Source organism: Pantherophis guttatus, chromosome 14, assembly GCF_059756535.1.
Source record: "Pantherophis guttatus breed Tessera chromosome 14, ASM5975653v1, whole genome shotgun sequence".
Taxonomy (NCBI): domain Eukaryota; kingdom Metazoa; phylum Chordata; class Lepidosauria; order Squamata; family Colubridae; genus Pantherophis; species Pantherophis guttatus.
This window is the reverse complement of record NC_142076.1, coordinates 16,704,892-16,720,023: the sequence shown is the minus strand read 5'-3', so window position 1 is coordinate 16,720,023 and position 15,132 is coordinate 16,704,892. Positions and strand designations below refer to the sequence as shown.

The 15,132-nt window shown below is 41.6% G+C and overlaps 1 protein-coding gene and 1 long non-coding RNA gene across 8 annotated transcripts in view; one reads left to right on the top strand and one right to left on the bottom strand.

Moving 5' to 3' along the window:
- Positions 1-15,132, top strand: part of USP42 (ubiquitin specific peptidase 42) — a 41,788-nt gene that overhangs the window by 6,255 nt on the left and 20,401 nt on the right. For all 7 annotated transcript variants that reach the window (XM_034438789.3, XM_060692877.2, XM_034438788.3 and 4 more), the window contains exons 2-9: positions 8,046-8,292; positions 9,540-9,740; positions 10,885-10,995; positions 12,259-12,361; positions 12,458-12,525; positions 12,653-12,723; positions 13,249-13,331; positions 14,039-14,150. In XM_034438789.3, coding sequence (XP_034294680.2) covers positions 8,055-8,292; positions 9,540-9,740; positions 10,885-10,995; positions 12,259-12,361; positions 12,458-12,525; positions 12,653-12,723; positions 13,249-13,331; positions 14,039-14,150 — 987 coding nt within the window. In that variant the 5' untranslated portion in view covers positions 8,046-8,054. The remainder of the gene's footprint in view (positions 1-8,045; positions 8,293-9,539; positions 9,741-10,884; positions 10,996-12,258; positions 12,362-12,457; positions 12,526-12,652; positions 12,724-13,248; positions 13,332-14,038; positions 14,151-15,132) is intronic.
- LOC148112114 (uncharacterized) lies at positions 1,807-5,168 on the bottom strand. The gene is made up of 2 exons (XR_015729858.1): positions 4,611-5,168; positions 1,807-2,748 (listed from the first exon to the last, which is right to left on the bottom strand). It is a non-coding gene; the product is annotated as an uncharacterized LOC148112114 (long non-coding RNA).

Sequence of the window (15,132 nt, the reverse complement as noted above, 5' to 3'; positions counted from 1 at the left end):
AGCCAGCTTATTTTAGCTGGCTGGGGAATTCTGGGAGTTGAAGTCCACCAGGTTTAAAGTTGCCAAGGTCGGAGACCCCTGCTTTAAAGTCTGTTTAAAGTCTGAACATTCCTGAAAAAGGGAGTGGGAAAGGGCTATTTGGATAACTTTTCCCCCAATTTTTCTTCCAAGTCTTTTTCATAAGGAAGCGAATTTCCAGTAAACATAGACAGCCTTCTGTGAGGTCAACTTATTGGGAAGTGAACCCCCCCGCAGATGGTTTTTAACCCCATAAGTTTGCAAGAATTGCTGGAATCCCTGTTGGGAAACACAGAAATTCTGTAACAAATTTAACTTGGTATTTGGCTTTCAACTCCCTTCCAGTCACTGTTAGCTGATTAAGAGAGAGAAGTATTTCCTTTTTAGCCGATTGATCAGTGCGGGTTGTTGTTCTTTTGAAGAGAGTCACTTGGACTGTAGCTTAAGGTTCAATTTTCATATTCTCCCCTTTTCCTTTTTTTTTTGATTGATAGAATTCTTTATTGGCCAAGTGTGATTGGACACACAAGGAATTTGTCTTTGGTGCATAGGCTCTCAGTGTACATAAAAAGACAAGATACATTCATCACCTAGTGATAGTCATAGGGTAAATAATAAGCAATCCGGAAACAATATCAGTATAAATCGTAAGGATACAAGCAACAAAATTACAGTCATACAGTCATAAGTGGAAGGAGATGGGTGGTAGGAACGATGAGAAGATTAATAGTAGTGCAGACTTAGTGAATAGTTTGACAGTGTTGTGCGATTTAATTGTTAAGCAGAGTGATGGCGTTCAGGAAAAAACTGTTCTTGTGTCTAGTTGTTCTGGTGTGCAGTGCTCTATAGCGTCGTTTTGAGGGTAGGAGTTGAAACAGTTTATGTCCAGGATGCGAGGAGTCTGTAAATATTTTCCCAGCCCTCTTTTTGACTCCTGCAGTATACAGGTCCTCAATGGAAGGCAGGTTGGTAGTAATAATTGTTTTTTTCTGCAGTTCTAATGATCCTCTGAAGTCTGTGTCTTGTCTTTTGTGTTTTAATCATTGAAGTTATGTTTTGAACCCTTCTTTCTTACAGGATAGTCCCAGTGTACAGGTTGTCCTCGACTTACAACCAGAATTGAGCCCAAATTTTCTGTTATTAAGCGAGATAGTTGTTGAGTTGAGTTTTGCCCCTTTTCCAATCACGGTTGTTAAGTGAATCTGGCTGCCCCATTGACTTTGCTTGCCAAAAGGCGATCATTTGACCCGGGGACACTCTCATCGTCATAAGTACGAGTCAGTTGCCAAGCAGCCAAATTATGATCGCAAGACCGTGGGGATCCACAAGTATGGAAAACAGCCACCAGTCCCTTTTTTCAGTCCAGTTGTAACTTCGGACGGTCACTAAACGAATCACTGCAAGTCCAGCACTACCTTTATTTGTGATCTGAATCTGCAGACAATTTTGGGTTCCCTCTCAGGGTGGATTTGATTTAAATCAGGTCAATTTAAAACACGATTTAAATCATGATTTAAATCACTAGTAAAAAGGCTTGATTTAAATCAACTCGATTTAAATCATAACTTTTAAAGAGCAGCTGCCATCTCTGCTGTGAAATTGTATGTGAATGCATCAATGCAGTGCATGTTATCTCAGCTTGCAGAGCTTGGATTCATTGAGTGAGTTTACCAAAAATGTAAATACTGTAGAATATATAGCCTCCTGCTACATATAACTAAGCCCCATTTCATGCTGAATAAACTAAATTATTAATGCATCTTAAATAGAAAACTACCTTTAGATAGATTTTTACTCCAAAAGCATTTTTATTACAATAAATTTCATAAAAATTTAAAAAATCGATTGTTTTGATTTTTTTTTAAAAAAAATCCGATTTTTTTATCCACCCTGTTCTCTCTTATTACTAGTCTCACTCCAGGCACTTCTGGAAGGATGTGTTTTGCCTGTAGTTTATTCTCCCTCCAAATGAACTTTGGCTTGATGTCTTCTTCGCTGCTGTTTTGGAGTTTTTGTGTGGTGTGTTTTTCTTCTGTAAACAAATTTCCTAGATGACTTGCAAGTGAACTCTTAACCAGCAATTCCGTAATGATGGGCTCCTTTGTAAAACGAGGCCCTTCTTATGTCCCAATTTGCCTCTTTCTTTTTTTTTCTTTTTTTTTTGTACATTGTACCTTTCCTAGTTAATGGGGAAAGGAGAATTCCGCTTGTGATGTGTTCGGATGAAAAGCAAACAGCCTCACGCAGGAAATGAGTAAATCCTTGAGCGTGTTGGTGCAGAGGCTCCTTTCTCCGTTGGATTTTTGTTTTCTCTTGATTGTGCAATTTTGGTAATTTGAGAGCCTTATGATTCCGTGAAGGAAATGCGATTTAATAAGGATTTCGGAGAACGTGCGTTTTTCTGCACCAAGGAGAACTGTTAAATGTTTAATTTATTTAATGTTACTCCTGTGGGGGAAAAAAAAACAACACTTCCGCTATTCATCCATTCTTAAATCCGAACCACACGCCTTTTTAATCAGTTGAGCATCAGGAAGTCATCAAAAACTTTGAAAGTTTTTCCTGATTTCATTGTAAGAATTGCTTTTCGCTGGAACTGGTCCCTCTAACCTGACTTTTGAAAGCTTGATCAAAGGGTGTCTTTCCAAAAATTTCTGGAGCCAGAATCTCAGATTTCTGCATTGAAAGGAGGTGTTCCACTCGCAAACCAGGATCCCTTCTCCTTGCCAGCTGCAAAGAGATTAATTTCGGGAAATGATCATTCGTCTTGAAATAAGCAAGCCTTCCTTCTCGCAACGGCTTAAAACAGGGGGAGTCCAACCTTGGCAACTTTTAAGATTTGTGGACTTCCAACTCCCAGAATTCCTCGGTCAGCATGGCTGGCCGAGGAATTCTGGGAGTTGAAGTCCACAAGCCTTAAAGTTGCCAAGGTTGGACACCCCCAGCTTAAAAGCTGGGCTACAACCTAAACCAAATTCCTACTCCCCCTATGAAATTCACTGCGTAATCTGACAGCAATCTGGTTTGCTTTCATGGAATTGAATTATTATAAAAACTTAATTCCATTCCAGCCTCCTTTCCTTTTTTTCAGCCCCGGGGTCTGCTCTAAAAGCTTAAATATTAATAAGTAGGCTTTAAAACAATGAGGAATCCTTAACTACCTCCCTGCTTAGGCAGAAAACCCTACACCACTTCAGACAAATGGTTATCCAATCTCTTGTTAAAAACTTCCAGTGTTGGAGCATTTACAACTTCTGGAGGCAAGTTGTTCCACTGGTGAATTGTTCTAACTGTCAGGAAATTCCTCCTTAGTTCTAAGTTGCTTCTCTCCTTGATTTGTTTCCACCCGTTGCTTCTTGTCCTGCCCTCAGGTGCTTTGGAGACAGGGTGGATAAAAATCAATGATTTTTTTGATTTAAATCGGATTTTTTTGATTTAAATTGGATTTTTTTGATTTAAATCGGATTTTTTTGATTTAAATCGGATTTATTTTAATAAAAAACTTTTGGGGTAAAAATCTATCGTAAGATAGTTTTCTATTTAAGATACATAAATAATTTAGTTTATTCAGCATGAAATGGAGCTTAGTTATGTAGCATGAGGTTGTATATTCTGCAACACTGGGACTATCGGTGAGTCAATAGTGGGTCAATAGAGTAGCAGAGATGACAGTTGCTCTTTAAATTGTGATTTAAATCAACTTGATTTAAATCAAATCCACCCTGTTTGGAGAATAGCTTGACTCCCTCTTCTTTGGGGCAGCCCCTGAGATATTGGAAGACTGCTATCATGACTCCCCTAGTCCTTCTTTTCATTAAACTAGACATACCCAATTCCTGCAACCATTTGGTCCTGCAAGACCAAATCGTATTTGGTCTTCTTTATATTTCATGTTCGTTCCATTTTTCACTGGTGCTCCTTGACTTTTATTTGAGTGTCTCCAATTGTTCCTGCCGGTCTGGTGTGATCAGGCAGAGTGGATGCGTTCTGAGTCATTTAAACATCGTTTACCTTGCAGGATTGAAAAAGTACACCTTTTATCTTGCCTCACCTGCCCTCTGGAGCAGCATCTTCCTAAGATACATATAGGAATGTATATGTGCACATATACACTTATCAAATGTCCTAAAGATCTCTCAGGCCCAGCTGGATTTGGGGTATTGGTGTAATCCCTGACCATTTTTCCTCCCCCCCCCCCGAGGTTTTTATTTGCTTTTATCCTGTTCCCTTTATAAAAATTACCTTTTTTTTAAAGAAAAGAATTGTAAGCTGCCTGCAGAACTTGTAAATAAACCCACAAATTGTAACTCCAAGTCGCTAAACAAAAAAGGGGGGATAAAATAGAATGTTTAAAAGGCAAATAAAAAACACAAACTTACAACCAATCCCAGTCCTATTCCCAACTTCTGCAAAACGGACTTGTCCCGACAGCATATAAAGGTAGTACTCGGCTTACAACCGTTCCCTTAGTGACCATTTAAAGTTACGACGGCACTGAAAAAAAGTTGACTTATGACCATTTCTTCACACTTAACACAACCGTTGCAGCATCCCCACGTGATTTGCATTCGGATGCTTGGCAACCAACTCACATTTATGACTTTTGCTGGGGTCCCCTGGGGGGGGGGCGTCAGGCGATCCGCTTTGGGCGACCGTCCAACAAGCCAAGTCAACAGGGGTGAGGCCGGATTCACTTAACCACCGTGTTACTCCTTTAACAGCGGCAAGGCGAGTCGTAAAATGAGGCAAAGCTCGCTTAACGAATTTCTCAGCCACGGAAATTTTGGGGCTGGATCGCGGTCGTAAGTCAAGGACTGCCTGTACGATCCGAAGGCAGTTAGTTGTGCATCCGTTTATTCCCTCGCTCTTCAAGTGACTTCGGTGTACGTGTGTTCCAAGCGGGGGTTGGGCTGTTCTTGGGTTAAACCGACAGAATATTAAGTTTGACCAGTAAAAAATGGTGGCCTGCCTTTCGCTGGACATTGAATAAATTGGTTTAATTTTCTCTAGCGGCCAGTAAACCGAGGTAAGTTCATCTTCCGTTTTCATAGATATTGTGGCCGTTTCTCTGGGGAACCGAGTTAAATATTACGGCTAGTCCTTGGCTTAAAAACAATCATTTAACAACCATTGGAAGTTTCAACAGATTTTTTTTTTTTAAAAAAAAAAAGCTACTCATAAACCATCCTCAAAATTAGGACCGCGGCCACACGATCACATTACTGGCGCCGAGGGCAACCGACTCGCATTTACGACCAGCAGCGGTTCACAATGTTTCGGGGTGGGGGGCTGATTTCTGGCACAAAACCCCCACGCCCATTTAAGGGAAAGGATTTTGCCTTAAGGACTGTGTGGTGGCTTAATAATCCTTTGGTGACTCCTCTTAACAGGGTCATAAAGACAGGCTTAATATTAAGCCCAGTCACTGGCAAGAGCTTTTGACTGATATTTTTGGTCTTCCTTCTGGTTGGTGTAAGTCTGTATTGGGGGTAAAAGGATGAGGGTTTCACTGTGTCTTTATTGACGTTACTAAGTTACTTAAACTGGGGTGTCCCTCTGGCAGGCTACTCGCCTTCCTCTCCCCCTACTCACTCACCTGTCGCAGCGGAAAAATAACCACACCTGGATTGGGTTTGAGGTTGAGGGGACAGTGAAGATTTGTCTTGGTGCAATCCACGTTTCTCTCATCACTGGGAGCCAAGCGCAGGAGCTTCTTCACCTGCAGAGCATTGTTGAAAGGTGCCCTCAGGCCTTCCCGCCCGGGGGCATCTATTGTTGTGGTTGTAAGTCAGAGGTGGCTTTCAGCAGGTTCTGACCAGTTCTGGAGAACCGGTAGTGGAAATGTTGAGTAGTTCGGAGAACCGGTAGTAAAAATTCTGACTGGCCCCGCCCCCATCTATTCTCTGCCTCCCGAGTCCCAGCTGATCGGGAGGAAATGGGGATTTGGCAGTATCCTTCCCCTGGATTGGGGAGGGAATGGAGATTTTACAGTATCCTTCCCCTGCCACGCCCACCAAGCCATGCCACACCCACAGAACCGGTAGTAAAAAAATTTGAAACCCACCGCTGTTGTAAATCTGTCATGAATAAAAGGATGAGCATTTGCAACTAGTTGCAGCATCCTGTAACCATGATTTACTATGTTTAGGAATGGTTTCTGGCAAAAAAAAAAAACCCACAACCCCACGCCCATTTAAGGGAAAGGATTTTGCCTTAAGGACCGTGTGGTGGCTTAACAATCCTTTGGTGACTCCTCTTAACAGGGTCATAAAGACAGGCTTAATATTAACCTCAGTCCCCGGCAAGAGCTTTTGACTGATATTTTTGGTCTTCCTTCTGGTTGGTGTAAGTCTGCATTGTGTGTAAAAGGATGAGGGTTGCACTGTGTCTTTGATGTTATTTTATTGACCTTACTAAGCTACAAGCAGCACAAATATCCACAGTTGTGTTTGTAATATCTAATTGGAAGTCATTGGGGGGATTTTTTAAAGTAATGCTATTTTAAAGTCAACAGCATTTGAGTTGTTGGAGGAACGAATGCTATTCCATAGCCATGAGATATAGTTTTCATCAGCTTTTGCTAAGTTTTGCTTTCTGTTTTTGTTTTAATGCATACTGCTCTTTCAAAAAACTATTCGAAGACTCTCAGTAGCCTGAATACTGAAAACAATATGATAAAGAATACCAGAGTTGGAAGGGATGTGTCCTATTAATGATCATTCTTTGTTAGTGGCACTTAACTTAGTTTGTTGCAGTCAAATCACAGGGGTCCGGGTGGGGAATTCTGGGAGTTTGAAGCCTGCAAATCTTAATATAATAGAATGACAGAGTTGGAAGGGACCTTGGAGGTCTTCTAGTCCAACCCCCTGCTTAGGCAGGAAACACTACACCACTTCAGACAAATGTTATCCAACAACTTCTTAAAAACTTCCAGTGTTGGAGCATTCACAACTTCTGCAGGCAAGTTGTTCCACTGATGAATTGTTCTCACTGTCAGGAAATTTCTCCTTAGTACTAAGTTGCTTCTCTCCTTGATTAGTTTCCACCCATTGCTTCTTATCCTGCTCTCGTGCTTTGGAGAATAGCTTGACTCCCTCTTCTTTGGGGCAACCCCTGAGATATTGGAACACTGCTATCGTGTCACCCTTGGTCCTTCTTTTCATTAAACTAGGCCAGGGGTCTGCAACCTTAAACACTCAAAGAGCCATTTGGACCCGTTTCCCACAGAAAAGAAAACACCGGGAGCCACAAAACCTTTCCTGTGTCTGACTATTTCTTGAGCAGCCACAAAACTAGCATATGTAGTTGAATTAAACGTTCTGTTTTCTTCTGAAACTTTTCTTTTCTTGGATTTATCCATGGTTGGCCTACCGGGGGTTGAAAAGCTCAATAAATTGTATGCTGGTGGGTGTCACACATTGGTGGTTGTGATGCATATTTTGAGTGACAGGGAGCTGCAGCAGAGGGGTGAAAGAGCCACATGCGGCTCCAGAGCCGCAGGTTGCTGACCCCTGAACTAGACATACGCAATTCCTGCAACCATTTTTCATATGTTTTAGCCTCCAGTCCCCTAATCCTCTTTGTTGCTCTTCTCTGCACTCTTTCTAGAGTCTCCACGTCTTTTTTACATCGTGGTGACCAAAACTGGATGCCGGATTCCAAGTGTGGCCTTACCAAGGCCTTATAAAGTGGTATTAACCCTTCACGTGATCTTGATTCTATCCCTCTGTTTATGCAGCCCAGAACTGTGTTGGCTTTTTTGGCAGCTGCAGCACACTGCTGACTCCTATTTAAATGGTTGTCCACTAGGACTCCAAGATCCCTCTCACAGTTGCCAAGGTTGGACACCCTGATCTAGAGGAAAAGAGATTGTGTTCTCCTTCTCTTTTAAATGACCTAAATCCTTTTTTTCCCCTTCATTCCATTCTTATTTCTCTGAAGTGTAGAACCTCTGCTCCTTCTGTCACACACTCAATATATATATATATATATATATATTTTTCTCCCGCCTCTCTTTTCTTTTCCAGAGATGAACCATGACCATAGTTGACAAGACGACCGAGTCCTCCAAGGCCTCTGCTTCTGAGAAGCAACCTTTCAACTCTCTGGCACCAGCTTCCGGTGACATGGACTCGGGGTCTACAGGATGGGTCGCCGTCTCTTCTTCGTTAGAGGCTCCGAAACACAAGATCTCGTTGGAGCCCGTGCCAGGAGCCGCGGTGTATTCCAGTACATCGGGACCAGATAAATGCAAGCCTTCCGCCAAAGAGCTGGGTAAGTGATGAAACCGCATTTAAAAGCACAGAGAAACCCTTTTAAAAGTATCGCGTGAGGCCTGTTTGGGGGCTACTCTGAGCTTGGCTCTTTTCCTCTGCAGGCGTTTGATTACCAAACTAGGTAACATCATCAGTGCTAGAAGGGGGTAGGGTTTGGGGAGAGGAGGAAGAGGGGAGGGAGGTGGAGGATTAGAAGGGGAAGGGGAAGGACTGTGGGGTCCTTGGTGCTCTCTGCACTTGGTTCTTTTCTTGTAGACATTTCACTACCACACTACGTAACATCATCAGTGCTAGAAGGGGGTTTGTGGAGAGGAAGAGAAGGGGAAGGACTATGGGTCCTTGGTGCTCCCTGAGCTTGGTTATTTTCTAGCAGACTAGGTAACATCAATGTTAGGGACCTCATTTAAATCCTTTCAATTATTATATTATTCCTACACTAGTTATTTCCAAGGGCTGTCTTGAGCGATCCTCTGTTCTTTATCTTTCCTACAAAAATAAAACGATAACGCTATCCAATAGTGTTTATCGAGGCAAAAAAAAAAAACCCTTAAAAAAGTTGCAGTACAAGTAATCCTCAACTGACAACCATCCGTTGAGCGACTGTTCGAAGTTTCAATGGCACAGACAAAAAGTCACTTACGGCTGGTTCTTAAGAAGAGATTGGACGACCAAATTTGTCTGAGATGATGGTATAGGGCAGTGATGGCTAACCTTTTCCGGACTGAGTGCCCAAAGCGTGCGCACATGCGCACATCCGAATAAACATGATGTCCATATGCAGGCGCATGCTTAGGAGCCTGGATAGCTCAACAGACAGAAGCACTGTAATTTAACACCAGCTGTCTGCAATTAAAGTAAGTTCGAGTCTTGCCAGGCTCAAGGTTGACTCAGCCTTCCATCCTTTCTAAGGTAGGTAAATTGAGGACCCAGTTTGTGGGGGCAATAAACTGACTTTGTATAAATATATAAAAGGATGAAGGCTATTGCTTAACGCATTGTAAGCCGCCCTGAGTCTCCGGAGAAGGGTGGCATATAAATCGAACCAATAAATGAATGAATGAATGAATGAATGAATGAATGAATGAATAAATTGAATGAATGAATGAATAAATAAATAAATTGAATAAATGAATGAATAAATAAATAAATTGAATAATAAATAAATAAATAGAGTAAATGAATGAATGAATGAATAATAAACAAACAAACAAATAAATAATTTCCTGATCTCTTAATTTCTGACAGTTATTGGCGATGGGATTGCGGCGCCTCAGAAAGTCCTTTTCCCCTCAGAGAAGATTTGCTTAAAATGGCAAAAGATGCATCGGGTTGGAGCTGGTCTCCAAAACCTCGGCAACACCTGTTTCCTGAACTCTGCTCTGCAGTGTCTGACATACACCCCTCCGCTCGCCAACTACATGCTCTCCTACGAACACTCCAAAACCTGTGAGTATGTTTTATCCTTTTCATTTCTTCCAAACTGTTTTTTTTTTTTTAAAAAAAAAAAAGGAAGCCTGCGTTGGAAAGCATCGTCTTCAGAAAGGTGGTTCCTCGGTCAGGGTTTGTTTTTTTCTCCCCAAACCAGGTAGGAACAGCACGGCAGATGTTTCTATACAGGTAATCCTCAACGGCCTTAATTGAGCCCAGAATTACGGTCGTAAGTTGTGCGAGTAGTTTACAGTCGTTAAGTGAATCACGGCAGTTCGTGAACACTGCAGTCATTGAGCAAATCCATCGTCTGCAATGGGCAGAAACCAGAATTAAAGGTGATTTCCAGCAAAAAAAACCCAAAAATACGAATTGTGGTCACATAATCACAGGATAGCAATATTACTTAAGACTTATATACCGCCTTATAGTGCGTTTACAGCCCTCTCTAAGCGGTTTACAGAGTCAGCCTCTCACCCCCAACAATCTGGGTCCTCATTTGACCGCCTTGGAAGGACGGAAGGCTGAATCGACCTTGAGCTGGTCAGGATCGAACTGCTGGCAGTCGGCAGAGTCAGCCTGCAATACTGCATTCTAACCACTGCGCCACCACAGCCAATCAGCAGTAGCTCTTAGACTTGCATACCGCTTTACAGCCCTCTCTAAGCAGTTTACAGAGTCAGCCTATTATCCCCCAACAATCTGGGTCCTCATTTTACTACCCTCGGAAGGATGCTGTGTTCGTGGGCCAGTTTGCCAAGTGCCCAAAATGCGATCTCATGATCGTTGGGGGAGGGGAATGGGATACATCAGAACTTCAGATCCAGGCCTTAAGCAACTCTGAGGAGGTCTGTTGTAACTTCAGGCGGTCATTAAGCAGCCAGTCGTAAATCGGGGACTACTACAAACCTATGTTTGGCTAAATATTTTCACAGCTGTATATGTCACACATAGGCTCGCCTTGCTTCCTCAAGATGGGTAGTATTTTAGGTACTATTTATTCCCTCAATTAGTGATCGTTCCTATTGTGTTGCTTCCTCTTCCCTTCCCCCCCCCAAACCTTTGTTTCTTGTTTCAGATTGCCCAAAGTATTGTCGTTTGTCAAGTGTGCGTGTTTCCTAACGGCATATATGTCTCTCTTTGTTTCCCCCTTTGCATGCAGGTCACGAACAAGGATTTTGCATGATGTGCACCATGCAAGGTCACATCAACCAAGCTTTGTCCAATTCCGGCACCGTCATCAAGCCGATGTCTGTCATAAACGAACTTAGACGTAAGCCTCTACTGTAGTTGCCAGGCAGGTTTTGGCCTGCAATGGGCCCCCTTGGCCACTTAAAAACCCCAGGGACACAATAGTATGCTTTATGCCACTGCGAATCTCTGTTCTTTAAATTTCCCTCCCCCCAAACAAAAGATAAGATAAGATAAGATAACCTTTATTGTCACACCGGCACACATTAAAAAAAGAAATTCTGATGTCCATTCAGAAAAGAAAATAAACACACAGAGAGAGGGGGGGAGGGGAGGAGGGAGGGAAGTACAGAATTTTATATCTGGAGAAGAACTGGACATAGTAGACTACCTTAGCCAACGGATCTCAATGGAAGATGATACAATAAAGGAAATTGAACATGTTAAATGTGGTTGGCAGGCATACATACACACACACACACACACATATATATATATGGATGGATGGATGAATAGATAGACACTGTAGGTAGGTAGGTAGGGAGAGAGAGAGAGAGAGAGAGAGAGAGAGAGAGAGAGACCGTAGTTAAATAGATACGATAGATAGATAGATAGATAGATAGATAGATAGATAGATAGATAGATAGATAGATAGATACCATAGTTAGATATATACGATAGATAGATAGATAGATAGATAGATAGATAGATAGATAGATAGATAGATAGATAGATAGATAGATAGGAAGGATAGATACATGGATAGATAGATACGATAGATGGATGGATGGATGGATGGATGGATGGATAGATAGATGATAGATAGATAGATAGATAGATAGATAGATAGATAGATAGATAGATACCATAGATACCATAGATACCATAGATAGATACGTAGATAGATACATACGATGGATGGATGGATAGATAGATAGATCACAGTCCATTTTGAATACATAATGAAAAAAAGTATCTTGAGAGTTAATGTGGTTGGTACCCAATGGTACAAAGCATTACAGAATCTAGTAGTTCTGCTTCGGGTAGCACAAATTGCTTTCTGCATTTGATGGATTATCCTCTCCCTGGGAGGGGTTTTTGGTTTGTTGCCTTTGTTCGTTTATATTAAATTTATTTGCCAACATCTCGATCACAAGGTGACTCCGGGAGGCCTTACAATGTTAAAAACGAACGAAACAATTCAACCTGATGAATCTAATAAAAGTAAAAACGCTGTAACGGTGGGTTTGTTCCATCCTCAGTCATCTGTTCTGCGCTTCGATTCTTATTCTCTTAGGAAAGCAATCCCAAGATCTGTAACGTGATGTTCTCCTTTACTATCTAGGAATAGCAAAACACTTCCGTTTCGGTAACCAGGAAGATGCCCACGAATTCCTAAGGTACACGGTCGACGCTATGCAGAAAGCATGTTTGAACGGTAGCAACAAGTAAGTGGCAGTTCACATTGTTTTTGTGCGTGATTGTTTTCATTCACGGATAGAGGTTTTTTAAAGTTCCATTTTGATCTGCCTCTGTTTTTTTAGATTGGACAGACATACCCAAGCCACCACTTTTATTCATCAGATATTCGGAGGATATCTCAGATCTAGAGGTACGCACCTAACGAAATCCATTCTTTGAATATTTATTTAAAATTCATTGAGAATTTCAAATACTCTGGGGTTTTTTTTTAACTTTCATTGTATGTTAAACCTGCTCCTTTTTTTTATAAATTTCAGTAAAATGCATGAATTGCAAAGGTGTTTCCGATACATTTGATCCCTATCTGGATATTACATTGGAAATAAAGGTAGGTTCTTGTTTTCTTTGCTGCTGTGTTTGTTTGTTTGTTGCAAATTCTTAAGTATACTTAGCACAGTGCATTTGTGAAGGGCATTATTTTGTAGATGTATTTATTTGTGTCAGAAGCATCACAATTAAAATAAGGCATAAAATTTAAAATATAAGATACAAGATTAAAATATGTACAAATTAAACTGATCTTGCCCAGAAACTAGCTACATTAAGTGTATTCTGTCACACTGCCATGAGCTCAATGTACATTGATCAGGACACAAAGGGGCAGGTATACATATGTGTTGTTGTCTCATGTCACCACAATCACAAAGAACTTTGTCATCAGTTAAGACATTAGCTTTCTGTTCCTGAGACTATTTTTTCTGGTGTCCTAGTGACATCTCAGAAAAACAGCCCTGTAAGCCGAGCCCTGCCATCCTAGAAAAGTGTTTCTCAACCTTGACAATTTTAAGAAGTGTGAACTTCCAAAATTCCCCCAGTCAAGCATGTTTGTTTCTTTGTTTTTCCTCCCTTCCAGTCAGCTCAAAGTGTCAACAAAGCTCTGGAACAGTTTGTCAAGCCTGAACAGCTCGATGGAGAAAATGCATATAAATGTAGCAAGTAAGAAAGAGAATTCCTATGTTTTATAATTCATCAATTGATTCTTCTTCTATGTCTGGCTCGGTTATAGAACCTCGTATTTAATGCCAAACCGATTTTGCTATGCTATAGTTAATTTAGCAAGGGATGGCATGTATAACTAACTGTTTTGCCCTGTGTTTGCTCCTTAAATGCACGTGGCATCCTTCAAGGAGAATGAAAAGATCCCCTCTAGATCTCTCTCCCCCCAACCCCATCTCCCAGTAATCTCTAGGGCACTCTTTTTCAAACTTGGCCACTTTAAAATGGGTGGACTTCAACTCCCAGAGTTCCCCAGCTCCAACTCTGGGAGTTGAAGTCCACGCATCTTAAAGTGGTCAGATTTGGAAAGCACTGCCCAAAGCAAATTCTCCAAATTCGTCCACTTTAAGACTTGTGGACTTCAACTCCCAGAATTCCTCAGCCATGCTTGCCGGCTGGGGGGATTCTGGGAGTTGAAATCCACATGTCTTAAAGTGGACAGATTTGGAGACCCCTGGCCCAAAGGGATATCGAAGGAGGACGAGTCTTAAAGAGTGGAAGGAAAAGAAGAATGATTTGACCTCTCTTTCATATCTTTTAAGAAAACTGTTTTCAGACACTAATTTCCAAATAGGAAGTAGTTGGTTGAACTTCCGAAAATGGCGAGAGAGAAAAAATAAGTCTTAAATCTCCCTTATGTTTTTTAGGTGTAAAAAAATGGTTCCTGCATCCAAGCGGTTTACGATACACCGGGCTTCAAATGTCCTCACCTTATCCCTCAAACGGTTTGCAAATTTCAGTGGTGGCAAAATCACAAAGGTAAGAAAGACATGAGCTTCCTTAAATGATGGCATAGCCCTCTAGCAATACAAACGAAATACGGTTAGCCCTCAAATTACAACAGTTCATTTAGTGACCGTTGGAAGTTACAACAGCACTGGGGGGAAAAAGTGACTTACGACCGTTTTTCACACTTAACAACCGTTGCAGCATCGCTGTGGTCACATGATCAAAATTCAGACACTGAGCAACTGACTCATTTATGACGGTCACAGTAACCCAGGGTCATGTGATAAATTTGTGACTTTTTGACAAGGTCAATGGGGAAGCTAGATTTACTTAACCACCATGTTATTAAAGAATTGCAGTGGTTCCCTTCACAACTGTGACAAGAAAGGTCATAAAACGGGGCAAAACTCACTTAACAACTGTCTCGCTTAACAACATAAATTCTGGGCTCTTCTGGTCGTAAGTCAAGGACTACCTGTATATATGAAAGTATCCCACCCAGCTGAGAATTAAACCAGATAAAGGATTGTATTAAAAAAAAGGTTTTGAGGTAAATGAACAGTGCTTAGAAGAAGGGACGAAGTGAGATGCTCGGGGTCACTCATTGGTGACTCTAGAAAGAATGCAGGGAAGAGCAACAAAGACGATTAGGAGACTGGAGGCTAAAACATATGAAGAACGGTTGCAGGAACTGGGCATGGCTGGTCTAGTGAAGAGAAGGACCAGGAGAGACAGGATAGCAGTCTTCCAATATCTCGGGCTGCCTTAACGAAGAGGGAGTCAAGCTATTCTCCAAAGCACCTGAGGGCAGGACAAGAAGCAACAGGTGGAAACTAATCAAGGAGAGAAGCAACCTAGAACTAAGGAGAAACATCCTGACAGTTAGAACAATTCATCAGTGGAACAACTTGCCTCCAGAAGTTGTGGATGCTCCAACACTGGAAGTTTTTAAGAAGAGATTGGACAGCCATTTGTCTGCAATGGTATAGGACCGTGATGGCGAACCTATGGC